The 27,220-nt window shown below is 40.7% G+C and overlaps 1 protein-coding gene across 1 annotated transcript; it reads right to left on the reverse strand.

Moving 5' to 3' along the window:
• Nucleotides 1-6,657: 6,657 nt before the first annotated feature.
• slc6a5 (solute carrier family 6 member 5) lies at nt 6,658-24,154 on the reverse strand. Its single transcript, XM_041034853.1, has 15 exons — nt 23,559-24,154; nt 21,716-21,863; nt 21,062-21,193; nt 20,765-20,938; nt 19,060-19,210; nt 18,167-18,299; nt 16,951-17,085; nt 16,735-16,838; nt 15,750-15,874; nt 15,459-15,571; nt 12,205-12,336; nt 11,685-11,784; nt 9,605-9,705; nt 7,765-7,932; nt 6,658-6,824 (listed from the first exon to the last, which is right to left on the reverse strand). The coding sequence occupies exons 1-15, from the start codon at nt 24,045-24,047 to the stop codon at nt 6,669-6,671; spliced, it is 2,361 nt and encodes a 786-aa protein (XP_040890787.1). The 5' UTR covers nt 24,048-24,154; the 3' UTR covers nt 6,658-6,668.
• Nucleotides 24,155-27,220: the final 3,066 nt, after the last annotated feature.

Here is a 27,220-nt window from a genome sequence, read left to right on the forward strand (position 1 = left end):
TTATTTTTCCTCAGTTACTCAAGTCAGTATCCGTGCAGTAAAACGTGAAACCTTTTTTTTCCAGACCTTGATCATTATGTTCTGAAAGGATAACCATGTGTGAAGTGAAAGGAGTTACTGGCAGCAACAAACTCATGGAGAATTATGACAAATCTCTGCAGCTCTGCTCAGCTTTTTAGCCTTTTTTTTTTACCTGTGTTAGCGACAAGCTGGTGAAAAATGTGGAACATTTAGACACTAAAGACCTTACACTCATCAGGTAGACAGAAATAAAAAACTGAAAATGAATGTTAATGTTGCTCAGAGCGTAATTAGGCTAATCTTTGCTGTCTTATGCCCACCACTAGCATCACACAACAAAATTTTAAGTCTGGTAAATGGACATAAGTGCACAGTTTTGTACCTTCAAATATTTATCAATGAACCAGGTATTTTCTGTTTAGCATCCTACTGTAATATACAATGCTATAACAGTCAGTGGATTATGACTTGGACCATAAGTGTTAGCATACAGTCCTAATGAAAAACAAATTGGATTGAATGGATTCATTTGTCCTTTTGTCTGATCTTGGACATGATGTTGTGTGTCATCTTTGCTGCAAATCACAAACAGCCAAACAAAACAAAAGAAAGGGGAGGAAAAGTGTGCCTGTTTGTGTGAATCTGACAGTGCTGCAAATTAAAGCAATGCTGAGTGAGTGAGTGAGTGTCTCTTGTGACTGATGCCCTCAAGTCAAGGAGAAACAATTAACACAACACTGGTTTTAAAGAGTGTTTACACAGGGCAACTCACTGCTATTTATTTACTGAATTCATACAGTTTAGGAGATGAGAGTCAAAGGAAAACATGAAAGTACATAGATAAACTGCGTTCCATTATCTTCAACAGTGGCAGGGGACAGATAAGAGGCCTTTAATAATCAAATTTCCTCTTTTTTATTGTTATCATATGGTGTTTTGACAATAAGCCTAAATTAAATGCTTAAAATTCAGCAGTAATGAGAGCATTTTAGCAGAGTTCACCACGAGAGGCAGATATAACAGGTACCCTTTAATCATGTCATTACGGATGTGTCAACAGCTTTCATATTTGTTATCATAACACTGACTGGGTAATTAAAAACCGTATAATCACATTTTAATGTTGTAGTCTTGAAGTTTTTTGTTTTTTTTTCTTTTGGCTTTTCAAGGTCAGCTCACTTTCTGCCTTATCTCATCCGCCTTATCTTCATCAGCTGATGAGATAAATCATGAAGGATTTTCTTGTCAGTTGAATACAGACAGGAAAGTGCAAACTGGGTGCTGTGTCTTCGAGCAGAGGGCCAGGCAACTTTTAACTGATGGTGAAGAAAACAAACAGGCTGTCGGGCAGAGAGCAGGCGAGACTGCCGCGGTCACAGTGATGAATGTCTGAATGTCACCACCTGCAAAAAAGAGACAAAGCGCTCTCGAACGCATCAAACTTTATTTTTCCCTCTTGCACAGATCTGTGATCGTACATCAGCAGGTTGAGAAGAGAAGGGCAGAGCTGACAGTACCTTTCCTTAACAAAAGCTACCTTAAAACAATGTTAAATAAATAAATAAAATGTTATTTTATTCTTTTCCTCTGTTTGGTGCTAATTAGCAAATGTTTGCATGGTACCTGCTGAACCAACCAAAAATCAGCCTCTTAGCATTTACCTCAAATCACCTTTGTATCTAAGTGCAGCTTCACTGGGCCACAGAATGAGGCCGTACACTCTTAGCATTGTTTAATTAATACACAATCAAATGAGTTTTAAAATCCCAGTGTTTGAGCCAAAATCATTGCTGGCAATACTGAATTATATTATTTAATTATATGTAGAATTAATTTTACAAATGATTACTACAAAGTATTTTACAAATCAGTTGCACTCACTAACTAGTTTTCTGCCTTTTCAAAACAAATCAATAAGCTTTGATGCCACTGAGGCATTTAATTCAATAAACTTCCTTCTTTTTGCTTTCCAGCATGTGTAAAGGGACTTGTTTCTGGTGTGTGTGATATACTGTACTGGCCCGTGTGCTGCATGCAAATGAATTTAAATTGCAAATTAGTTTGACATGAAATATGCAAGCTTGCCTGCCACAGGGAGTGGTGTTGTGCAGCACATGGAATGTACCAACAAACAACACGCCTGCAGGAGCGTTCAAATCGTCTTTCTCTTTCTAATCTCCTCCTCTTTGATCATGATTTCCCAGCAAACAACAGTCAGTATGTAACATTTTCACACAGCCGCGGTGCCTTCAGTTATTCAGCAGCTGAATATAAAAGCTGATTGACAGGTTGAATCACAGAGGGGACTTATTGTCTTAACCTAATTTCCTTGTCTCCATTGTTTGTAGTAGCTCACTATCACAGCAGAAAGCCTGTCAGAAAGAAGCCAGTGACAGGAAAGAAAACAATAACATTTATTTATTTATTCATAGGTTATACATTTCATGATATAATAGCGATATATTATTATTGGCAAAGATACTATAATCCAATTGCATTTCTATACATAAATACAAAATCTGAGGTAGGGCCTCAAAGATTGATGACATTGAAAATAAATAAATGCATTTCACATATATGATATATATCTTCTTCTTTTTTCTCTTTTTTTTTTTTTTTACATCTCACACATATTTTAAAACATATTTGTTATATATCTACTCTCTATTTTCAACTCAAAGGATGTCATGGGCTGTTGGAGGCACATATCTATATCCATAGGCAGCAGTACCTCACATAGAACACACAGAAATATATGACATTACTCAAGTAATTAGAAATTTAACCTATGCATTCATAGGTCACACAATAAAGTGCCAAAAAGACACAACAGACATAACAATAGGAATACTGGTACCATATGAGACAGACGATAAGCTATTCTGTGGTGTTATTTTTGAAATACATACAATATTCTACCATTAGAGGACATCTATAAGGCCAATGGTTACCTGAAGATGTTTTGTAACGTATTGGCAAACATCGAGGAACACTACATGGTATATGAATGGCAGTATCTCAACCTCCTATACGCAGATGACACATTCCTTTTTTTTCTCCTAAAGTTTGTTTTCTGTTTTCACTAAAACTCTAGTTAAAGTTCTCTTTCTTTGGTTACCTATACTGCCCAAAGTTGACTTGCAGGCAAAGTGAATTGACAGTTACTTTTTTTTTCTTCGTCCTCCTCTGTGAGAAGGACAACAGCAACCCTCCGTTCCTTAACATTATGTAGAACAAAAAGCTCCCTAAAGTAAACATGCATGGACTTATACTATTGAGAGAGAAAGGACAAGGTTTACTATACATGGACATTGAGTTACAGCAACACAAACTGCACATGCAAGCTCTTCAGTGTTATACTTTATGAAGCAATGTGGTTTTAACTGAACCCTAATTGGATTTTTTTTCTCAAAACAAAAGCAGAGAAGCCCAGTAGAAATGGAAACACAGGGACACAAAACACAAAGTTTATAGCTATTTAGTAGTAGCCCTAAAGGAAATCGTTAAAATCAGTCTCAGGGCATAAAAGGATTTTATCATTCAAGTCTTACGGTCCACAACATCCAACACATGATTTAAAATGCCAGCCTGCTCCTTTGGCCTACACTGCTCTCAAGTGAGTGGCTGCCATGGGATTGAATTTTAAAAGTTTGTTTTACCCAGCTCAAGTTCACAAATGGCGGTCTAAGATCCTCATGTCCATCAGAAAGGATAAAGAGGAGCATTAGGCTGAGGCATCCTGGGAAAAAAAATATCCTGTAAATCTCCTCTGCTTCTTTCAGCAATCTACTCTGAGACTGGCCATGCAAACATCTGATTGACAGTTACGTGGAGTTCAGTAAAACTAATACAGAGAACAACACGCACACACACACACACACACACACACACAAGCACACACAGACATACATTATTATCACATTTGAACAAACAGAGCTAAATGCACTAAGTCTTAACAAAAGCAACACTGTGATGCAAGCAAGCTATTTAAAAACAGGGCGTTTGTGCTCGTTAATTGATTATGTTTTGTTTTCAAACCACACAACCTCTAAAATCATATCTGTGTTATTTTCATGTCAAGATTATGAAAAGACAAGGCTTAGAGAAACAGTTAGGGAAACCCTTGAACTCTGAGCAAATGTTATTGCATCCATACCTGCTACCTCCATTAAAAACACTTAAGCCACTTGACAATTAAATGCCTGCAGTGTTAAAAGCATAATAAAGTCAATTAGGACTTTTTTTTTTCAACATGGAAATGTGTATCCAACCAGCCAAACCTTGGAAAGGACTAATTGCTTCTGAAACATGGTGTTTAGTTTGGAGGTGACTGGTTGGCAGCCTGCGAAGCAAAGGTTGACTGTCTGTCATGTCACATTTTAAAAGGCTGCAAAAGCCAGTCTGAGTGCCTGCTGAGCTGCACTGGACTGTCCCTTCAGGCGACTGTGGTGTTCCATCTGGATATTACTTTTACGCCTCCTCCTTGATGTTTTCTTAACAGCACAACTTAAAGGGAAATATGTTCTAAATTACAGCAGTTTGATGGATCACAGTGTGGACAAGGCGACCAGGAAGCTTCTGAAAGCCTTTAATTTTCTGCATATGCAAATAAAACTGATCAGTGTATTGACGGTCAAGAAACTGGCTAAAAAGCCATTTAAATTTCCAGCTGATTACAAGGCATTCTATACTTGATCATTTTAGTAATCCTGACTAATTATTGTTTTCCATCTAACTAAGTCATGAACATAATGAAAAGCAAGATATTTGATTTAGCGCTGCACAGTTGGTCAAAATATGTTAAGTCACTCATACATCCTGTATAATAATCGCAAGTTTATGCAACAGTTGGCAAAAAGCAAAGTGATGCTGCGCTGCGGTCATAAGGAAGTAGTATTTAGTAGAAGTAGTAATCCTTTGCGACACCCTTCCATACTGCTTCCATTATAATTTAGCTTCAGGATGGCTCTACTCTCTGTTTCCTATGCACCGAATGCAATTATTCCTACAACTACCAGAGTAGTCTGATGGAATCAAGTATACCTGAGACCCTGTTTTCATGAGGACACACAGAGAAGCAAGAGGCATAAGTCTGAAATGGCAAAGAGGTCTCCGGAGCTCTACCACAAACAACAAGAGACAAAGTACACTTCCAGGAAAGGAGGCGGCCATTTTCTAGTCTAATCTTCATCTACTCACACATAGCAGCTGCTCCTAACATTGTGGGAACGCACAACAACACACACACTTACTACTTGAAGACAGCTTTTTTTTTGTGAGGTGTACACTTTGTACAAGATATTACACAGCTAGCAATAGAAACATGGTGTTTAGAGAGACATTTGAGGACACACACGCACGTTCACTCTCTCATTATCCGGCTCGTCTTGCTAGCTCTCTCGTCTGCTATATATATACACATATATATATAGCCTTTAATACTGTATTATACTGTTAGCCTACTCTACTGTAAATTGTAAAAATGGTTTTCACAGGTGGCTTGACAAGTTCACAACACATACAGTGATAAATATACCATCTAAAATATTTCCACAGAGTGACTATCAGGTCTGGTTTTTGAGACTTAAAGAGGTTAAATGGCCACATTGTCATCTACTAAAGGAAGGATATGCTACTCTACTGGTTTCCTACGTTAGGAATGTGCTACTTCATATTCTAGGATAATACATCAGGAATACGACTTACTAAATAGAGAAAGAGAGGGTATCACAAATGGTCCCTCGGGTTCAGAGAGAAAAATAGATCCAAGCTTCTATCATACTGCAGAGTCATCCAAGGCCAAAGTGTATCTACTGAAAGTGGTAATCAGGATGCATTCGCTACTCTACCGGGACGTAGGAGGCACAAATTGCAGACCTTGTAATCTATTTTTGACAAACCAAGAGCGACTGAACAGTAGCTAGTGTGAATATACATATGTACTGCTGGATAGGAACAAAATGTGATAACAGTGCATACTGTGTTTTTTTTTTCTTTTTATCCAAGGCAGTTAATATTATTTGTATTGCCAATGGAATTTTGTACACAGATGGAACAAAATACAGATCTCCGCCAAGCTCGTTCAACCATTGTTTCTCTGTTGCTCAATTTTCTTTTTGTTTTCCTGTGTCTGCTTTCAGCAAGATGATTCATTATCTCTACACACAAATATGATGGCACACACACACACACACACACACATACACACAGACGCACATACACACACGACTCCATAGGGAGCAGCCATGGTGAGTCTAATATTGCAAGTGCAGTCTGAGCTGTGTCATTTTATGACACAATTTTTCTCTTGGAATAAAGATTCCCTGGGAAGGGCTCAGGAGTAATCAGTGGTCATGTGTGGGAGGCAATGATCACCCTTTAATCGAGTACGAAGCAGCAGTGGAGGAGTAGACTCCACCTGGGTAGCCACTCCTCCCTGAGAGAAGAGAGGGAGTGGTGAAGAAGAAGAGAAGGAAGAGGGAAGGGAGCCTGTTTCCACAGCCACAATACAGGGAGGAAGACAGGAAGCAAAGAGGGTGAGAGAGAGAGAGAAAGAGGAGGAGGAGGGAGAAAAAGAGGTGTTGCCCTCCTCCTGTCGTCCCCTGCAGGGGTTGGAAGTGGTGGGTGTGGTGCTGGCAGGGTGGCTGCTACTGGTAGGACCCGAGCTGGAAGTCCTTAGGGGGCAGTTTGAGGCCCAGGGAGTTGGTTCCCAGAGGGTCGATCATGTTCCTGTAGCGTTCTCCACGGTGCTTCATCAGGAAAGGACCCCAGTCGGGCTGAGGGGAGCAGACCAGCTTCAGACGCTGCAGGAGGAGAGGCAACACGCAGCAGGTTTATACGAGCAGAGCCGACACATCGAGTCATGTCTGTGGTGAAGGACACGGCGCAGACGCCGATTGTTAAAGCTCCTGTTTGTAGAATTTTTATTGGTGTACTACCATGGATGAATGAGTGGCACGTTGTAAAGTTATCAGCATATCAGTGCCGTATACATGCAGTCACTTATATAAAACTGCAGCATTTTCACTGTGGAGGAATGATTTTACTCACGCCACTTTGATCATACCATTTCATTTTCTGCTGAGAATTCTTACAGGCCTCCTGCTTGCGGTTCCCCTCTTTTCTTTTCATTGCTAAGCTTGTTCCTCATAATGGGTAATGTCTACCCTTGAGACCCTGAGTTGATGTTCAGACTAATTTGGTGCCATGTACCGTGCCTCTTCTAAAAATCAATGAAAACCTCAATTTAAAGAAAGCAACAGAAGTTATTGCTCTACCCCTTCTGCTTGTAAAGTAATACATCAAGGTGGGTGGAGTGTGAAGTTTTGCAGTAACACCTTGCAATGATTCTCTTATGTAAAAGTAAACTGTGATAGTTATGTATTTATTACAGTCAAGGAAAGAAAATAATTAAAATGTAAAGTTGGATGATAGTCTGTGTCTGAGGCTGCTGTCAGAGCTGCTGAGGGAACAGAGACATTAGGACAGAAAGCCACGATCATCAGCATCCATTAATCTGAGTATTTAAAAGGGACCCGCCAGAGTCGCAGAAAAATGTCCAAATTAATACTCACCCAGCAGCTCGCCTCTCCCTGCTAATGAGCGAAGAATGAGACTATTGATTTCTGCGACAGTGTGTGTGTGTGTGGTTGGGACAGTGTGTGTGTGATTGCGTAGGAGACAAAGAAAAAAAAAAAAAACATACGCGACAATGTCTCGTCACGGCTTCGTCTCAATTATTACCTCGATTATGGTGCCTGGGGCGAGGTGCATCTTAATGACGAACATGATGGGGATCCAGATGACGGAGCAGATTACCATGAGCCAGCCCAGAACCATGGACCAGGTGGGGTAGGTATAGTCCTCATACGTCATCACCTTCCACTGGTACAGACTCAGTCCCAGAATGCCCTGCTCAGACCAGTGAACCAAAGAAAAGTACTTAAAATGAGATTCCTACTGCCACAGTGTCCTTGAGCAAGTCACTCCAGCTTCTGTTCCACGTTGCTCAGTGGCCACGAGTACAAGGCTGTGGTTTTACTGGTCTCCAACACAGGTATGAAAACTGCCAAATGTAGTTGTGTTTGCAGATTTTCAGAGAAAAATACTCATTTACTCATTTTTTTAAGGGGCATATTTATCATTTGTTTCCTGCTGAAAGACGACAAAACAATTGCAGCCATTTTGTTTCTTACTACAAAAACATTTCCAGCATTCATATATCACTTCTTAAATTTACAGAGTAGTTTTCACCTTCATGCACCTCATACTGCAGGTATATCTACATTTAGCAATTTTCTTATTCCCAAAGGTTAAAGTTTGTGTTAAATTTCAGGGATTTTTCTTTTTTGTTTGTTTTTTTGTTTGTCTTGTTATTTAAATGCTTTCATGGGGGGACTAGTTCACTGATTGGTCTTGTAGTACATTTTTTTTGGTACTGTACACACACAGCCAAATTTACTAGAGTTCAAAGCAAATAATGACAGAAAAATCAGCAATCACAACCACAATCAGTTCGTAAACAGCTAGAGCAATGCTAAACTGTGGAAACTAATTTGAGTGATTACTGAATAAGTAATTTATTACTAAATAAATAAACTGCAGAATGATTTGACATTTCTGTATTCTTCAGATGCAAATGAATACAATAATCGAAATGAATACAAACAAGTGTTTTCTTTTGTTGTTGTTTTTTTCTATTGCCTGACATGTCTTTGTTAGACTGCTGCAGCCCAGTGTTGCTGAACTGAATGATTTTCAGCACAGAACGTGGACCGCACAGCAGATTCATTCCCAGTTAACTGCACTGATCTCAGGACACATGGATGAGCAGGGTGGACGATGAAAATGAGCCCTTCCTTTTTACTATGTGTGCACAAGGAACAAAAAGGGGACAGAGCTGAAAAAAAATTCTTCTCCCTATCTTCAGCAAATTTGGCTGAGAAGCACAAGAATAAAGAGAAGAAAGGGAAAATGAACAGAAAAAAAAGAAGGCAGAAAGGAATAGATTAGCCCGGGGTTGTGCATCAATGAGCTCCCAGAGGAAATCTGATCTCCCTCGAGAGCAGCAGGATGACCAGCCGGCCTGAGAGCTGCTCCATTTGTCATCGTCACCTCTACTTTGGAGCTACAGTGGTTTCCACTACAATTACTAACATTAACGGCTGGCAGTGTCCGACTCTGACGTGCTGGGAAACACTGTGCATTGGAATTTACCGCCTCTGCTGCACAGCTTGTCACGAATATGTGGCTGTTTTGCAGTTCCCTAGAAATAAAAGCACACATATGTTTGCAGCAGCTGAACTCACGTCACACTAACTATTTTGCTGTTGCTATTGTGAAAAACACAAACAACTTGAGACTTGGTGACATGACAGGGATTGGAAGGAAGAAATAATTTTCTATTTCAGCGTAACAGGAACAATTTCTCCCCTGTTTCTTTCCAATTGCAAATCAATGAACTTGAAAGGCGACAGTGAAAATGGAAACATTTTAAGCTGCACATACCCGTGTGTTGTCTGTGTGCGTATGTGTGTGTGTGTGGGTGTGTGTGAGAAAATGAGATGAGCAAAAACAAACATACCGTCAGAATAGTTGGAGTCACAAAGGCCCAGCAGAGTCTCCAGAATTGGTTTGGCTGGAAACCAATCATCATTTCAATGTCCTCGCAAAACCTCTGCAGACCTGCAAAGAAAAACAGGAAAGAAAAAAGAGAAATAAAATAAAAGTAGAGAAATGGAAGAAAGTTAGAAAGAGGAGATGCAGAGAGTGACCTGAGTATAATAAGGTCGCTGGAAAAAAAAAAAAAAAGGATCAGCAAATTCAATCCATCCATGAGTATGTGTGTGTGTGAGAGAAAGAGAGAGAGAAAGGCAGAGGCAGGGAGAGAGTATCAGTTTCTGTTGTTCCTGAGAAAAGACGAGGGAGCAGATGGCTTCATTCGTCTGCCTTTATTGACGGATAACAGTGAGTGACATGAAGAGGCAGAGTCACAAAATCATTTCAATATGTCACCTGTACTGATGCTCTGACAAACTGAGGGAGAGCCGTTTGCTTTGCTCCTTGGTAACAGCCTCCTGACAACACACACCTGAGCTTCTCTGCCTGTGTTTCAGACTTAGACATCACAACAGAGACACCTAGTGGCCACGACTGGAACAACATTTTGTGCAAAGCAGACAGAGGGATGTGAGGAGGACATCTGGATGATCAGCTGCTTTTATACGTAGACATAGTGAGGTCGATTTGGGTGCTCGTTTTGACCCTTCTGTTCAAACTTTTGAGGCGTTTCAAATGTTTTCAAAGCCGCTGCAGCTGGTTTAAAGAGCTGAGGTTCAAATTAGGGATCTTTAGATTTTAGCATTTTTACACTCAAAAAGACAAGAATTCAGGGTTTTGTGCAGATTGTTTTTATTTGAGAATAGAGAAGCCTCTGAAACGACATTCAAATCCTCACGGGACACTAAAACACTAAAAAACTTGCTTAGCTTTGGCAGGTCTGATATTTGATGGAAGAGATGATTTTAAGCATTTTTAAGCTGAGGACAATCTAGTCTAAGGATGCAGATGAATGCCAGTCAGTCCCTCCAGCAGTTTGGCCTCAAGAACATATGATAACAAAGGTGAACCACATGGGCATCAGTTTGATATGAACGTCCATGGTCCCTGGAGTATAATTCCTAATTATTTTGGTGATGTCCTGAGTTTCTTCGAGTGGCACCATCAGGTCAAAATTTTCCTTTGATCAAGACTTTGGTTCACAACGATATCTTGAAAGCAGATATCTGCATTTCCATGAAATTAGCTGTAGACTTTAATGATACCCAGAGGATGATTCCTAATAGTCATGATGACTCTCTTTCTCAAGTGCCACCATCAGGCCAACATCTCCGTCCAACAGCGAATGGGCAGATTATTATGCAATTTACTGAAGACGTCTGTGCTTTCTGCAGACTGAACCTAGATTAGAAATTCTCTTTATTTTTTTATGTTTAAGTTTTTATGTTTGTGTTTAAGTTTTTCATTTTTAATATTTGTATTTGATATATTTTACATTAGTATGACTATGACTTGTTTCTGCAAGTGCTGCAAAACCAAATTCATTTTGGGATAGTAATAAAGTTTTTTAATTTCCTGTGGTGTACACGTAAGGTCAAAATGTCAAGTTTGCACACATTACATCTCATTAACTAAGAGGCAGACTACCATGACATTTACTGAGCACATGCTCCTGCTCCTCGGAGAAATAAAAGAGTAACTCCTGACAGTCTTGTGTTTGCTGACCTCCAGTGGTTTAACTTCTCACTGGTGCAGTGACGTACTCCAGCACACTGTGACATCAGTGTTGGATGTGGCTACAGGTACAAGAAAGCGCACTTCTGACTACACCCATCAGTGATGCTGTGTGTAATCAGAGGTGTAAAAAGGCTTCAAAGTTTCAACCAAAGGCAGTGAAGCACTTTTTTTTCCTGGTTGCTCTGTGAGCTTTTTACCTTCCCTCTAATGTCACCCTCAGGACTCCACCAAGAACAAAATTGAAAGAACTGCAGGAACAATAACGTGGGATGTAACTAACATTTCAGTCTCTAGTGGGCAACTAGCAGAGCTTCGGACGACTTGTTGGGCCAAAGGTCAAAGGATAAAGCGGGATCAGCTGTACTCACCATAGAGGTAGGAAATCCCCACCAGCTCGAAGATAGCAATGATGACCAAAGAGTAGGAGGCTGCGAATGTGTCCACCAACTGCAGCATGTACATCCCACTCTGTCACAAACACGCACACACACACAAAATATTACAAACATGATTCAACGCTTCGTCTTACAGTACAATGACACCCCTCCCTCTCTGTCTTCTACCTCTGACTTGTCCACGGTCATAACTTTCACTCTGGACTGTAGCAGATCATAAGAAGTGACATGTGTGAATCGTACTCTGGGCTGGCTTTTTCCCTCTGAAGCTGTCTGAGGGGATTTTAATAAGACTCAGCCTCTCTTGTTCCACTCACTGAGTCCTTCCTCTGAAGGCCGCAACTTCACTTTACATGCTTAAATCTGTTGGCTTATTCAAAGAAAGAGTCGCAAGGCACAGGGAGAATGCTCAAGTGCCCCCGCCCCCTCCCACGGTGTGACATCAGTGCGTTCGTTTATACTGTAGATGTGTGTCTTTGTGTCTGTGTCGTACCTCTGTGATCATGGGAAATCCCAGGATGAAGAAGGAGACACAGCAGACCAGGGTGAAGAGCGGTTTGTGTTTCCTCAAGTATTTGGGGAACTCATCCGACACCGAGGTTACGATGGTCTCAATGGTGGCAAACTGGGACAGAGACGAGTGGGAGGAAAAAGGGAGACAGGAGAATAAGAGAAAAAGTGAAAAATGTGAGGAGGGGAGAGAGGTGATTCTCCTATCAGACCAGTCAGCAGCAGCTTTGCCTCATTTGAGTAAGATCAGTATCCGTATCCACTGGTGTGTGGCACTCGTCTTCACTTCACCCAATAAACACATTTTAACTTAATCTTATTTATTTACAAAACAAATAAAGAACATTTATTCTAATTCTGAGCGAGAGAAAACAAAGCAAGAAAACAAATTATGATGAAGAATTTGAATTACAATGGAGAGACCTGACGGGTGAAGTCTGTCTGGAGATTAACAAATGTTACATAATGGTAAAAGGGGCTCAGAACCCGGAGGACAGCAGTGGATGAATACACAAACAGGCAAATTGAGAGGAGTTGGTCCAGTGTGTGTTTGTGTGCATACTATTGAAACCCACTGGCACCGAGCTATCTGCCACTTCTCCGCTCCTCTCCTTCCTCCTGAGCTCCCAAAGCTAATTTCCTGTCAACATCCCAAGCCTATTACCGCCGAGCTGCTTTCTACAACAAAGCCACCAGCTCGCTCCTCGGAGCTGCCGCTGCCAAGGCAAAGTAACATCATCATTTACTGTTACTGTTGACTTGTGTCTTAATGCGCCGCTGTGCCCTCTGCTCGGCTCAGGAGCACCACGGTGCACTTTGAGGAGTTGGTGTTGTATGTGGATTGTGCGTATTGTTTGCCCGGGATCGTACCTGGAGACGCCCTGGACTGTAAAAGCATCTCTGAGACTCAAGTGTTTGTTCACTGAAGTTGCATCAGGAATGAGTCAGGGCAGTAACTGTCACAATTAGAGTTTTATAACTTAGAGCTGTAGTGGTGCATGGGTTGTCCTGAAAAGGAGTCACTTTAAAGCTGCATTAGCTGTTTTTTTTTTTTTCTTTGGCTGCTTGAGGGCAGCAAAACAAACAGAAAATATAATATTCACATGTTGTAAAGTTATTATGGTAAATATTTCTCAAGCACATAGAGCAACCACATTATCACTCATTTGGAGTTGCATTTGTGGCAACCACAAATTATTCACTCTTTCATTATCTCCAGTTTGGTACATATGAACTCCACATTATTCATTAGCTAATTGCTAACATTGTCTGTTTGCCCTTTGGTCTCAGCCAGAAAATGTACAATGGGTTTATCAGAGCTCTTTTTTTTTCTTCTTTTTGCATTTTCTGAATGCAGCCTGTATGCTTGTGTTTGCTGTAAAACCAAAACAATCAGCTGAAAGACACTAAAACCCTTTTAAGAGTCGGAGGGAACTGCAGAGTTGGGTGATAATTCTCTGTGGGTATGTCACCACAAGCAAAACCTTTCACATTACACAAACACGTTTTATCCATTGTTAATGTAAAAATATTGATTAGAGTGAATGGAATGATGATTTTCAATAAATATTTCTCAGAATAGCAGAATAACTGGATAATAAATAAATGATAATAAATGGGACATGAAAGGCAGATACATATCCACATGGATTTAAAAAGTATCATTTCAAAAGCCTTTTAAAAACATTTGTGATTTCCATTTTAAAATATAATTATCAATAAATAATCTAAGGACAGATTAAGGAAACAGAATTAGTAACTGATAAATGTAATAATCTTTTTCACTTTGAGTTTATTCACGTCACTTAAATGCAAATCTAATCAATTCATTTATAATAGTTTTTTCAGAATGATAATTTCTTAATTGATAATAGTTAAATACTGTAAAAGCTGCTAAATATTCTGGTGGCACACCCAGAGCCTGAGGTGATGTCTTCCAATACTCACGTTTGGAACTCAAAGGCTGGGCCCACCTTACTTAAATGCACTTGAATTGTACTTACACTCAGAGCTATTTCAGTGTTGCTATTCTAAAGCTTTAAGGTAAACTTAGTTTCACTCACTCCAATCACGCAGACCCCCCACTGCTCACGTACCTGGAGTGCTGGAGCACTTCAGCTGAAATCAGCCGCAGTGGGTGGTTTGTGTGGGTTATTATGTTAATTGGGTCAATGTGTGCGGCGTTCGCACATACAGAAGCTGGATGACGCTACAAAGTTGAGTGTTTACTTCGGAGCAAACTAAAGTCAAGAGACCCTTGTTTCCAACAGAAAGATTGATGTTGATGTTGTGAGAGTTATAGATCGTCACCAACAGAAACACAGACTGATTATTTGTTGCAGTCACAACAGAAACTGTGTTTTCTCGCAAACCAGCATCCTAAAAGAATTTACAAATGCTTTTAGAAATAAAAACTGATCACACTCATTTGTGAGAACTCACTGACTTAAATCATAAGACAACTCTAAACCTCTGCTCTCCTTATGAATGTGAGGTTCACTACGAATCAAATGACTGTGTGAAAGGCCTTGTTTGCAGTGATGGATCAAAACAGAATAATCACTAACTTGTATTTAAATTCATCTTGTAGACAGAAACTCAACTCCAGTTGGCTAATAAAGTTACTCTGTGCCTGCTGTAACTTAGACTCCAAGGCTCGGGAGTTGGCAGAGATAACTAGTTAGGGTCAGGATAAGGTTTGGGTCAGGTTGGGTCTGGGTTAGAGATGAGGATAAGTTCAGGTCAATGTAAGGGGAAACACACAGACAAGAGAACAGACTTCACTTCCCCCATACTCTGTGCACAAGATTTTGATTATAGATATTATGGAGCTCTTCTGCCCCCAAGTGGCCAAAACAATCACTGTTTCAGGACAGAGATTTGTTTTGTTCGCTTACCCGGATTCAGATGAGGAATTTAATATTACAATCATCTCTGGGCATCCACTACAGACGTAGGTCTAACACTGAAAGCTGGAGATACCTGATAGCCTGGCTGCATTAGAAGTAAAAAGAAAAGAAAGAAAATAGTAATAGAAATTTTATCTAGGCCAATAGGTTCCCTCTGCTTCCAGCCTTTGAGCTAAGTTTGGCTAATCACTTCCTGAATGTCAGATTGTGCTCTTAAACCTGGCACTTATGGAAGTGAGAGCGGTGTAAAATAATTTACTTTTGAAGAAATTACTCTTGAAGATTTACCTTCATCTTCATTATAAGGACAAATGAGTCACATAGTTACCATAGTATCCAGGCCAAGAGTCAGGAGCATGAGGAAGAAGATGATCGCCCAGAACGGAGACAGAGGAAGTCTGGTCAGAGCTTCTGGATACACCACAAATGCTATGCCTGGGCCTGAAACACACACACACACACACACACGCGCGCGTATATACATTTAAATAAAAGTGCACACACACACCATCACCACAGCAGATAAAAAAGATTAAACTTGTTCAGGTATGTTTCAGTGAGCAGCGCCGGCCTGCTGCTGCTGCTGCTGCTGCTGCCACCTGCTGGTTTGGTATCTTACCTTCATCCGCCACCTTCTCTATCGGCACCTTCAACTCATGTGCCATGAAACCAATGACTGAGAAGATGACAAACCCAGCAAATATACTGGTGGCACTGTTTGTACATGTCACAATAATAGTGTCCCTGCAAGGAAAAAGAGGAGAGAGAGAAGAGAAAGGCTAAATAAGCAAATATCTCCTTTAGTTTCTGTAAGAGTGTTGTAATATTTAAAACATGAGACAAGTATTAAATGATGTTTATATTCTTTTATTCAATATGGAACATCACTGTTAGGTGGACACAGATTAAAGACACAGATTAAAGATCCAACAGTGCCCTCTGGTGTTGGGAATAAAAACAGTGTTAGGCATTTACAGAAGGTGTACAGAGGGGGCGTGAACTACACATATACACATCTTGTAATGAAAACTAGTTGTTCACAGTCAACAAAAGCAAGGATTTTTAAAATTTTACTTGTTTTATCTTACGTTCATGCATGGCTGTTGTATGAGGAATGTGTGTGTATTAAATTCATGGGTACTTTTCTGAGGGGGAAGTACCAGCACTTAAACCATGGGTATAAACTTCAGCATGTATGATTCAATCACTATAAACCGACAGATGTTAAATTTTTCTTAAAATGATTATGATACTGCTTATTCTTATATTCTAAATATATATTTGCATATTACGTGTTAGTCTAAAACCAGAGAATATCAGACAGCTACACACAAAAATCTGAAAACTAATTGGATTGGAAGGATTGTCACAGCATCGTAATGTTATTTACAACAAAACTGAATTTCAACAAGCTGATATTGAGCCTCATGTCTGCATATAAAGCTTGTGACTCTAATATCAACGAGAGAAAATAAAGAAACGCTGAACCGCTGGCTGCAGAGAGGCCCATTTATTATTGACATACAGATATAGTATCATGTGTCTATGGTGACAGTTGGAATTATTTGTCTGCCAGAAGCATAGTTTACCTTTTGTGTGTTTACCTGTAGCAGTTATTGTGGAACTTATTGTAAGAAGAGAGAGTGATGAGGCCTCCCCACGCAGCCGACAGGGAGAAGAAGATCTGAGTGGCTGCGTCTTTCCACACCTGACAGAAGAAGAGGGAAAGAGCTGCAGGTAAAGAGCAGGAAAAGGCAAACACAGCTTTTTGCTCTGTGAATTTTGCGGCTTTTGGAATTAGGTGAGCAAACATCAGGTACCTTAGCATCACTGAGTTTCTCCCATTTTGGTGTGATGAAGTAGAGGATGCCATCGCTGGCACCGGGGAGGGTCACTCCTCTGATCAGAAGGATGACCAGCACCACGTAGGGAAATGTGGCTGTAAAATAAACCACCTGAAGCAGAGAGGGGACAAGATAAGGCAGAATTACAGAGAGTGAGGACACGATTAAGACGATCACTAACAATAAAAAAGCTTTTTAATAAAACAGAACACCAGAAATCTTTTTTTTTAAACAAGGACTGATTTTTGTATTTATATGTATTTGTATGTTTTTGTCATTTTTACAACACAATTTTAATGGAGCCAAAGACTCAGAATTTCTGAACACAAAAACACCCCATTTATTCCAGTTCATGTACAACAAAACCAATGAGACCTGAGACCCTACATGAAATCTCAGTGGGTCTCAGGTGTGTTGCATGTCACCTCTATGGCCAGCAGAGGGCAGCATGATACAAGAATTTCATCTGAATTGTCTTTATCTCCTGGATTCACCCATTTCCACAAAAAACAATGCACTCGAATTGTAAACTCAAAATCCACCATGAGAAAATATCACACTATTCAGACACTGTGGTTGTGCCTATATTTTTAATTTTTTCAAAAGATGTCTATAAACATTGTGTGAGAATCTTCTGATTGAATTGCCTTTCCATTTACACTTGCAGTGTGAGCTTATAGTCAAAAAACAAAAAGCCTTTAAAACAATAATATTATCTTAGTTATAATGAACATTTATGTGTTTTATTTAGTGACACTGAATCAAATCTAAATCCTTTCAAAACCATTTTCAGATCTACTTAGGTCATTTGTGTGAGGGTTTTGTTTTTTTTTTTTACTGCTCTCAGTGAAGTCTCAAAATAGGTTTCAGCTATTTTAAATAAAAATGTATAACTTTATATTCAAAGGCAAAAACTAAAATACTGACATTCAGCAAAGTTTTTCAACACAGGTTTCATATAAAACCTATTTGGCTATTTTCTCAACTTGGGTCTGGATCTGAAACGGTTAGGGGTTCAGAACCCCTAACCATTTACTTCTTGCATATCACGCACTAGGTGCACTTTGCCACTAGGTGGCACTCTGATCACTGAGGGAACTGAACACACTTTCAGTTTCCCTTCTGCTGCTGGACAAGGGTGTGCACAGCAGAAAACAGAGGATTAGTTCACGGGGTGTTTGTGTTTTGTTACCTTCCCTGATGACTTGATTCCTTTGGCTAAAGAGGCGTAGACGATGAGCCAGGCCAGGAAGAGACAGCCCGCCAGAGGCCAGCGGATGTCTCCTGGATATTCAATCCCTTTAGAGATGTGCAACACATTGTACCTGCAGGTGTGATTCAAACAACAAAACTCAGCATGAAAACTACCAGCACTACATCTAAAGGAATAATAATAATAATAATAATAAAGATAAAACATAAAGCTGCACGCTGCTAATTCTTTTCTAGCAAGTCATTTATGTTTATTACTGAATCATACAAGTCATATGTTTTTACAGCCAGTGCAGTAAAATTATTTCCATCTGTTTCTGACAAAAATCAACTTGATTCGATTTTTCCAGAGTCAGGCCTTGTTTTTCTTAATGCTAGTTCAGAGTGATGCCTTATTCTGTCTGAAGAATGAAGATACTGAAACTCGTTTCTAGTATTAAGTTGAAAGTTGTGTTTTGCATTTTGTAATATTTGTCCTTTTCACTGGACATAAACAGTAACACACTTCTTTTTTGGGTGTGTTTTTGTACAACATTGTCAGTTGTGAAACATTTGTAAAACCTTTGGTGATTTTTTTAAACAAGATGGCTTTTTTGTTTTGATCACATTTTCAGCCAAGCCTGCTCTTAGTGCCTATAAACCTTTAACCACTGCCACATGACATTGTTTTGAAGGAGCTAAAAAGCCAAACATCTGCATGAGATGAGCAAATATCAGATTTTTTTTCTCATCTGTTTTATTTTATTTTACTTTTTTAACTATGAAAATAAGACTTGCAAACTGAACTATATAGGCCTAAAGTTTGTTATTATCCAGTTTAAATTCTACTTTAAATTGCTGGGTTTGGGTAAATCAGCCAGAAGATTCACTTACTTGAAGTACTCCTCACTGGGGCTGACGTAGGTCTTGTTGCCGTCCACAGTCATGTTTAAGAGTTTAGTCAGGTTTCCCACAGCATTTGCGGACAGACAGAAAGTGGAGTTCTTGATGGAGGAGATGTTTCTGTCCCGCAGGATGCACGAGTCTGTTCCAATCAGAAACCAACACACGTCAACTGGGAGAGACTGGCAGAGTGCAGCTGTGGGACAGAGTTTACTGTCCACTCAGGTTTTCACACTGAAAGTAAAGTGGGAGCGAACAGATGGACCCGATTTATAGAAAAGGAGGACTGACAGGAGGCTGCTGCACCAGTGTGGAGCCTCAGAGGGAACCGTACCTCCGTACGCAGCTGTGTTAGACTGAGTTTTTTGTTCTTTTAGATACACAGCGAGATATGCACAATAAAAATGATCTGACCTCATTTCAGACACTTTCAAAAGGAAAGATAAGAAAACCTGCTTTGCTTTTGACTGCACAATTTTTTTTGTTCAGACAAATCAGGTAAAATGTGCAGACAAAAGTGTTTTTTTTATGTTTTGGGTTTGAGAATAACATCCTGTGTATTTAAATTCAACACTAAAATAACCCAGCTGCTCAGTGGCAGAGGAAGACTGCAACTGAATGAGGTGAACAGAATAACACAAACACTTGAATCTTGGATGAAATATTCACCACATAGAATTGTAAGATTATAGGATGCACAAATTATATGTTTGCAGGGCCTGTGCATCAAACTGCAAAGGTGTTATCATTTTTCCACCCTACCACGCGTGGACAACATATTAATATACTATATATAATAACTATATGTTGCATAATTAATCTAATTTCCATTTTTATTATTAAGTAACGCAGATTTTTTTTTCTTATTAACGAAGCTACTGCTTTATCTGTTATTTTCCTCATTTATAAGACAGAGAGAGAGAGAGGCAGAGAGACGACAGTGTTGAATGGGCCTGTAGTTGGTGTTGCCGCCTGCAGGCGTCAGTCTCGGGCTCACTGCAGCACTGCAGCAGCTCAGTCTGTACAGTAAATTTGTCAAGCAAGCAGTTTTTGTGCTGAATTCACAGAATCGCTGATGGCAGATTTTACACAGAACGAACGGGATTTCGATGTTTGTTCGACGCAGATCGACGTTAAAGCGCCTCCGCGCCGCTGCCCGCGCATTTTCTCACAGTCAAAACTGAAATTTATCCACAGATTCATTAAGATCAGACCAATAACAGGCTGTTCCAGCTGTTCACTGCAGCTTCAAAGGATTAAAAACGGCTGTGATCACAGTCATTGTCGCACAAAAGAAGAATCGAAAAAATGTAATGGCACGTTTGTTTGTCACATTGAGGCCCTGATCACATATGACTGACCTCTGTCATTAAAATGAAGGAAATGTTTAACTGACTGTGAAGTGTGTGTGTGTGTGTGTGTGTGTGTGTGTGTGTGTGTGTGTGTGTGTGTGAGGGTGAAAACACCGCAGAGATCACAGGTCAGGATTCATTATACTGCAGGACACCTCGGCTGAGGGAGTCATGACGCATTGCGCATTGTGAAGAGAGAGGTGCTTTTAGTGGATGTGTGTAAGTGTGTGTGTGTGTGTGTGTGTGTGTGTGTGTGTGTGTGTGTGTGTGTGTGTGTGTGTGTGTGTGTGTGTGTGTGTCTGTGTCTGTGTCTGTGTCTGTGTGAGTGAAGGTGTGTGTCTTACCTAACAGCAGCATGTCTTTGTCCTTACATTCCACCGTGTTCCACTCATTCCTACAGTTAGCCCATGGCAGTGAGCCCTTCAACGAAGCGAACAGGTAGTACAGTGTCCAGCACATTATAATATTATAGTATATGGCTATCAAGACAGATATTATCAACATGGCAATCCCGCAACCTAAAATAAATAAATGAGACGAAATATATAAATTACTCTTAAGAAAACGTAGAGAACTCGTGATAATAAGAAATGAGTTTTATTTTTGAATGTTCCTTCAGCTGAGCGGCTGTGGCAGTTTACCTTGTAGGGCCGGGATGCATTTCCACACTGACACGGGCCCCTGGCTGGCAAACTGGCCCAGGGAAACCTCCAGCAAAAAGATAGGGATCCCGGCAATGCCCAGCATTGTCAGGTAGGGGATCAAAAAAGCTCCTGCAGGGAAATTAGAACACCAGGCTGCAGAGCGAAGCTTAAGAGCCAGAAAAAGGCTGAAACTTACACGAACACGATGTAAAAATAAAATAAAAATAAAGGTAATATATATGTAGCCTGCACGCGTCTCATCTGCTGATATTTAAACATTACACAGGACGGATCATTACGCTGATTAATGAATCAAAATAATTAATTATCTGTAGATGGCTCCGAGCAAATAATAATAATAATAATAATAATAATAATAATAATGCCGTTTTACAGCTTTCTTAATTTAAATAAATTATTTTGTGCATTTTTCCTTATCCTATTTTTGTTTCTTTATTTTTTTAATGAAAATAATCTCTCCTCTATAAAATCCTTTTATCACAGTTTTAGTAAAGTATTTTTTTAAGTAAAAAATAATAAAATGAGAAATATAAATTAATAAATAAAACAAAAAAATCGATTTCCTGAACTGATTTTTCTGTTTCCATCTCTCTGTGTCAGGAATTAAAGCCACTGACCCAGAACTCTTACCTCCACCGTTTTGGAAGGCGAGATAAGGGAACCTCCACACGTTCCCCAGTCCCACCGCATAGCCCACCATGGACAGAATAAAATCCAGTTTATTGGACCAGTTTCCTCTGGCCTTATTCTCATCTCCCCCCTCGTCATCGTCGTCAGCCTGAGAGGAAAAAACATTCATTCACTCTGCAAAATAAAAAAAAACTGCCTATAGGCACAATAGACTCCAATCATTAGTAAACACAACAATAATAATAGTAATAATAATGATAATAATAAACTAATAAAAGCACCGACCTGGGCCTGAAAAGCGGGATTTAATGAAGGGAAAAATACAAACAAGTGAACAAGTCTTCAGTCAACAACCAAACAAAATACCCCTTTAACATAAATACATAACTGGGAGTAGTTAAGCAGCTCAGTAAACCTTATTCTGGATTTTTCCTTCATGTTGATTTTGTTGTTTACAGTTGCTTTTGATTGTCATAGTTCAGCCTGTATATGAAACTCATATTTAACTGCACTCACAGGCCCATTATTGCCATGAAATGATCATCCTAAAACAAACACAAAAAAAAACTAACTTACCACTTAATAAAAACAAGGAAGCAAATACAACAAAAATGTGTAATTACAACTGCACCGCAGGATTTGACTGAGCAAAGTCATAAAACAGACTGGATGAAGATTCAGAGATTCAGATAACACCATGCATGGGAATGTGTGTGTGTGCCTCTTTTGCGTGTGTGTGTGTGAGGGATGGGTGGGGAGGGGGTACCCTCACGTGGACTGGAAGCAGTCCGCAGTCTCATGTAATACAGTGCTGTCTATCTACTGTATAACACCTGGGCTTCTGGGCCGTACCAAGTGCGTCTGCTGGGAGCAGGGTAACACCGAAAATACCGCGAGAGCATGATTTAATCCACTTTATGATTAAACGTGATGTAACCGTGAGCAAACATCAAGCAAAAAAAAAAAAAAGACTGAAAACTGGTTTATATCTAAAAAGACAAATAGTTTAATTCAGGACGAATGTTCCCTCCGCCCTGTCTGCTAATCTGACGATTCCTCACTCTCATTCATGAATAATGTTTTTCCGGATTTTTAGCTGACATAAGCGGGTTTGAAAGTTTTGATGGCACATCAGTCTGGTGCAGAGGGATGAGGACGCCTCACAGCTCAGGGTCCACGTAAAATACTTCTCAGTACATTAAAAGAAAACTGACTCTGGAGCCTGACTATCAGTCTGTACCCGCTCTGGTCCCGCACAGTTTATCCCCGCATTAGTTCAGCAGCCTGAGCTTATGGTAAATTAACCACTGCCACGAGTCTTTGCGGAACATATAACACACAACAGGGATAACTGAATCACAGGCCACAATCTTTTCAGATAGTTATTATAAATATTTTTTAAACACCCCCATATAAAGGATCGGTCTACGTTATGGCCTCATAATATCTGCTCTTTTTTCAGACTATGATCCCAATGTCAAGCCACAACCATCCACTGATTCTACAAATGCACATTTTTAAGCGCATCTTTGCTGTGACAGAACCACAAACCAGCGCCTGGAAAATCATATTTTTAAAGGCCACACAATTTAGTTCAGCAGCACAGACATGGGTTTTCCTCTATCACCCCATCACACATCAACAGCTCTGATCTACTAAAGCTCTGCATGGCGGTAAGAGCTCCCAGGGGTATGCACCTTCCCTGCTTTGGAGACAGCAGGTTAATCCAGTCAGCTTTCTTATCAGCGACACACGGAAACCTCCACACTGCACCCGTTTCCAGCCGCTCCGCTCTCAGACCAAACGCTCTCCGTTAAGGAAACGGTTCATTTAGCTGACTTACCCCCGCCACGGTGCCGGGCTGAACAGACGTGTTCCCATCTGCTCCCAGTATGATGGTGGTCTGGCTCATAGCCGTCCAGTTGCCCGCGGTGTTGTTCTGCTCTGCGGTGGCCCGCAGCGGGTCGCCGTACTGGGCGGACCCCCCGCGGGCCGAACCGGCGGAATCCTTCCTGAAGGCCGAGTTGGCAGCCACGGATCCAGGGATCGCCGGTGGGGTGTTTTTAAACGTCCCATACGCTTTACTGATGTCCGGTTCTCCCGGTTTATTTTCCGTGGGACAAAAAGTTTTGCTCTCGTTGCACGGAGGCGGCGGCTGAGGCGCCGGGTGATGGTGAGGGGCGGGCGGCGGGCACGCAGCTGTGTTGTCCGGTTTGTTTGTTGTAAGTCCCGCAGCTCCGTCGGGCTGCTGCGCCGGGATGTAGCCGGTAGGCGCGCTGGCGCTGGCCGGTTGTTTGGCCATGTCTCTCTGGTCAGAGAAATCCTGGAGCATGGAAGTGACAGATCAGCAAGAGAAAAAGCAGCAGAACGGCAGAAACCGTGAAGCTGGGAGGCTGCTGCAGCCCATCTCTATTCTGGGACTAAAAATGACCAATTCTCTTTCTGCAACGTTTTTCTGCAGCATGTTCTGGCTCTGGCTGCTCTATAGTTTCAGCTCACAGTCTACCGGGTGTGCTGGTGTGTGTGCTGGTCTGTGTGTGTGTGTATATGTGTGTGTGTTGGAGGGAGGGGGGTTGCTTTGCTTCTCCAGTTCTCGCTTTCTGCAAGATTCTTTAATTTTACGCCCCATTTCCCCCTCATGTCATTCAGCCACACACATCCACTGATTTTTATGGGCAATAGACAAGCTGCTGCGGGTCTCTCGGTAGCTCCGCTTTCCCCGGCAGGCATGCAAGATCACCGGCGTTACAGCAGTGAGCGGACCCGGGGCGGCTGAATTACAAATGATTCCCTGAAATTCAGCTTTGAGGGGGTGTGAAAGCAACCAGGAAAAAAACTCCAGATTCTAAAAAAGGAATGGACGTTATTTGAAAAAAGAAAAAAAGAAAGAAAAAGAAAAAAAAAACACTCTTGATTGATTAATGCTTACTTGTGTTGTTAATTAGTAGGAAAAAATGAACAGCACCTGGCTTTAATTGCCGCAGTTTAAACAGAAAACGAATAAATAAGAAACTGGGAAATGGTGTTATAAGGACTAAGATTAACCTATTTCCACATTTAAACTTTAAGAAACAGATTACAGTCTTTTACAAGAGGAAAAACAGGCTGATAGGTGAAAGAATGAAGTGAGGAAAGTTTCTGATGTGGAGGCACAGCTGCATTTCAGCACCACGGACAGCGCAAGTACCCAACGTGTCAAACTGTTGTTTTTTAAAAAAAAAAAAAGTGTCAAATCAACAACAAACCGGCTGAGAACAAATTCACAAGACACGTGAAAGTGCAGGTGGAAAAGTAAAGAAAGAGTTTTCGGACACTTACCATTTTTTTTTGCAAAGCTCCGATGGCAGGCTTGAAACAGCTGTAAAAAGACGAGGAGAGGACTGGAAGCGGACTGGCTGTCGGCCGCGTAAAGCACCAAGTGCAAAGCTTTTCTTATGGCTCCGTGGGAAAGACCGGAGTTTGCGTCAGTGCAGAGCAAGGTGCCCTTCGCGTGACATTTTCTTGATAATAGGAGTTTGATAAATCATTGGCCTTGGATTCGGATTTTTAAAGGGACAACCGTAGCCAAGACGACGGGGGCGCGCGTGTGCGTGCGTGGATTGTGTGCGTTCTGGTTACGCACGGTGCCTGCGTGAGCGCTGGACGGTCTCTTTCAAAGCTGATTAATACACTTGTCTCTAGGGATGTGTAGGATGCTTACACAGATTCACACACGGGCGCATCACACACGTGCAACACAGCTGGTTTGGGATAAAGATTTGCAGGTTTAGGCTATTACTGGAGAGGATCTAATACGCTACATCAGCGAACGTGCAGGTCTAAATAACATTTGCACTGTGTTGAGTTGTGTCTCTCTGGTACAGTAACAATTACAGAAGCCACTCCTGGGAAATAGGCATTTGCTGTCCACAAGATTCTTGGTCTTATAGAAAAACTTTTCCGTCATCAACATTTGGGCCTGCGAAATCCAGGAAACAGCAAAAGGCAAAGGGCGCGTTAGCTGTAGAAGTGTTTGTTTAAGTTGTTATAGGGGCTGCTTTTCTAATATATATATTTATATTTATATATAGGCATACTATGACTATACATACAAAAAAACATTTTGGGAAGTTGTAGTGAAATTGACAGTTGTGTGCTAAAGATGGTCTGAACTATAAATAGTTTTTCCACTTGGCGGGTTTTACGCACGGCGCACTCCAGGCTCTATACGTTACTTCGTGCGTCACCGCTGGGAGCAATGATCAAGTTTAAAAAAAAAAAAAAAAAAAGTGGGCGAGGTCTTTATATAGCTACTCATTTGTTCAAGTCTTACGCAAGAAGGAGGCCCCTTTTTTTCCTGAAATCACGTGTGTCAAGAAGAATCAGAGCCAACCACTGGAGCCTGGACTGGAGGCAGTGACAGCGGAGGGGGACAAAAAAGGGGCATACTGTAGATTCTGAAACACTGCATTGCGCATACCATTGTCCAAGTCTCCCTTTAAACCGATAATGGAAACGCAAGTATGTGTGTGTGGCGATTTATACAAAAAGACACAAGCGACCTCATTTGTCTCGTCAATTAAGGACAATTTGTGGATAATATACAGTTGTATCTTTAGGCCTCCGTACAGTAGAGCATCACGCAGTGAGTGGTGTAGCAGCTGAAGGCAAAAACTCACAAAAATACACGCACACTTTACAAAAACGACACACACACATCGGTCTAACACAAGGGAGGAAACTGATTTCGTATAAAATATTACATTTTGACTCTCTGCAGCAAAACTTAATAAATAATTAATAAAGCTCCGGCCCTCTCCTCTGACTGACTGACTCTAACTGATTATACATTAGACGCTAATCTCAGACTTGACAGTCCAATTATACATGTCTTAACGAGAATAACCGGTCAGGTCTGTGCGTCGTTGCTTAGCAACCACGTTGTTTAGTCACCTATTGTTTGAGAAAAGGCGATAAAGCGATGCGTAACATAGGACAGATAGGCCTATCATGGGGTAATAATGATGATAATAATAATAAGAAGAAGAATAGTAATAATAATAATCGCCTGGCAGAATGTCTACTTTTTTTTATAATTAATTACCCTATTACCCTATTACCCTATTAATTACCCTAGTTGGCCTATTTAATTGATGTTTTCATCTTGATGAGCTAAAATCATGAGGCTAATTTTACGTCGCTTAACTGTTCAGTCATAGGATATGATGCCGTATTATTTTAAAATAAATAATTCTTTATCATATTGTTATCTGCACTCACCCGAACCCCACAGGCCTGTGTTTTGATAAACTAAAAATAAATAAATAATGCTTAATCTAAATCCTCATTTGCGCTTTTAGACGGATTCATTCAAATAACGTGGCCAATTTTTTTTGTTGTTGTTTTTTTTTTTAAGTCTGCGCTGATTTCACGACAGCTGAGCGGGTTTGAGGCAGTCTCCCTGCTGCTGAGATCAGCGTGGCCGGACCGGGACCCGGGACGCGCACTCGGGAGTCCCACTCGGGA

Source organism: Toxotes jaculatrix, chromosome 1 (genome assembly GCF_017976425.1).
Source record: "Toxotes jaculatrix isolate fToxJac2 chromosome 1, fToxJac2.pri, whole genome shotgun sequence".
NCBI lineage: Eukaryota > Metazoa > Chordata > Actinopteri > Toxotidae > Toxotes > Toxotes jaculatrix.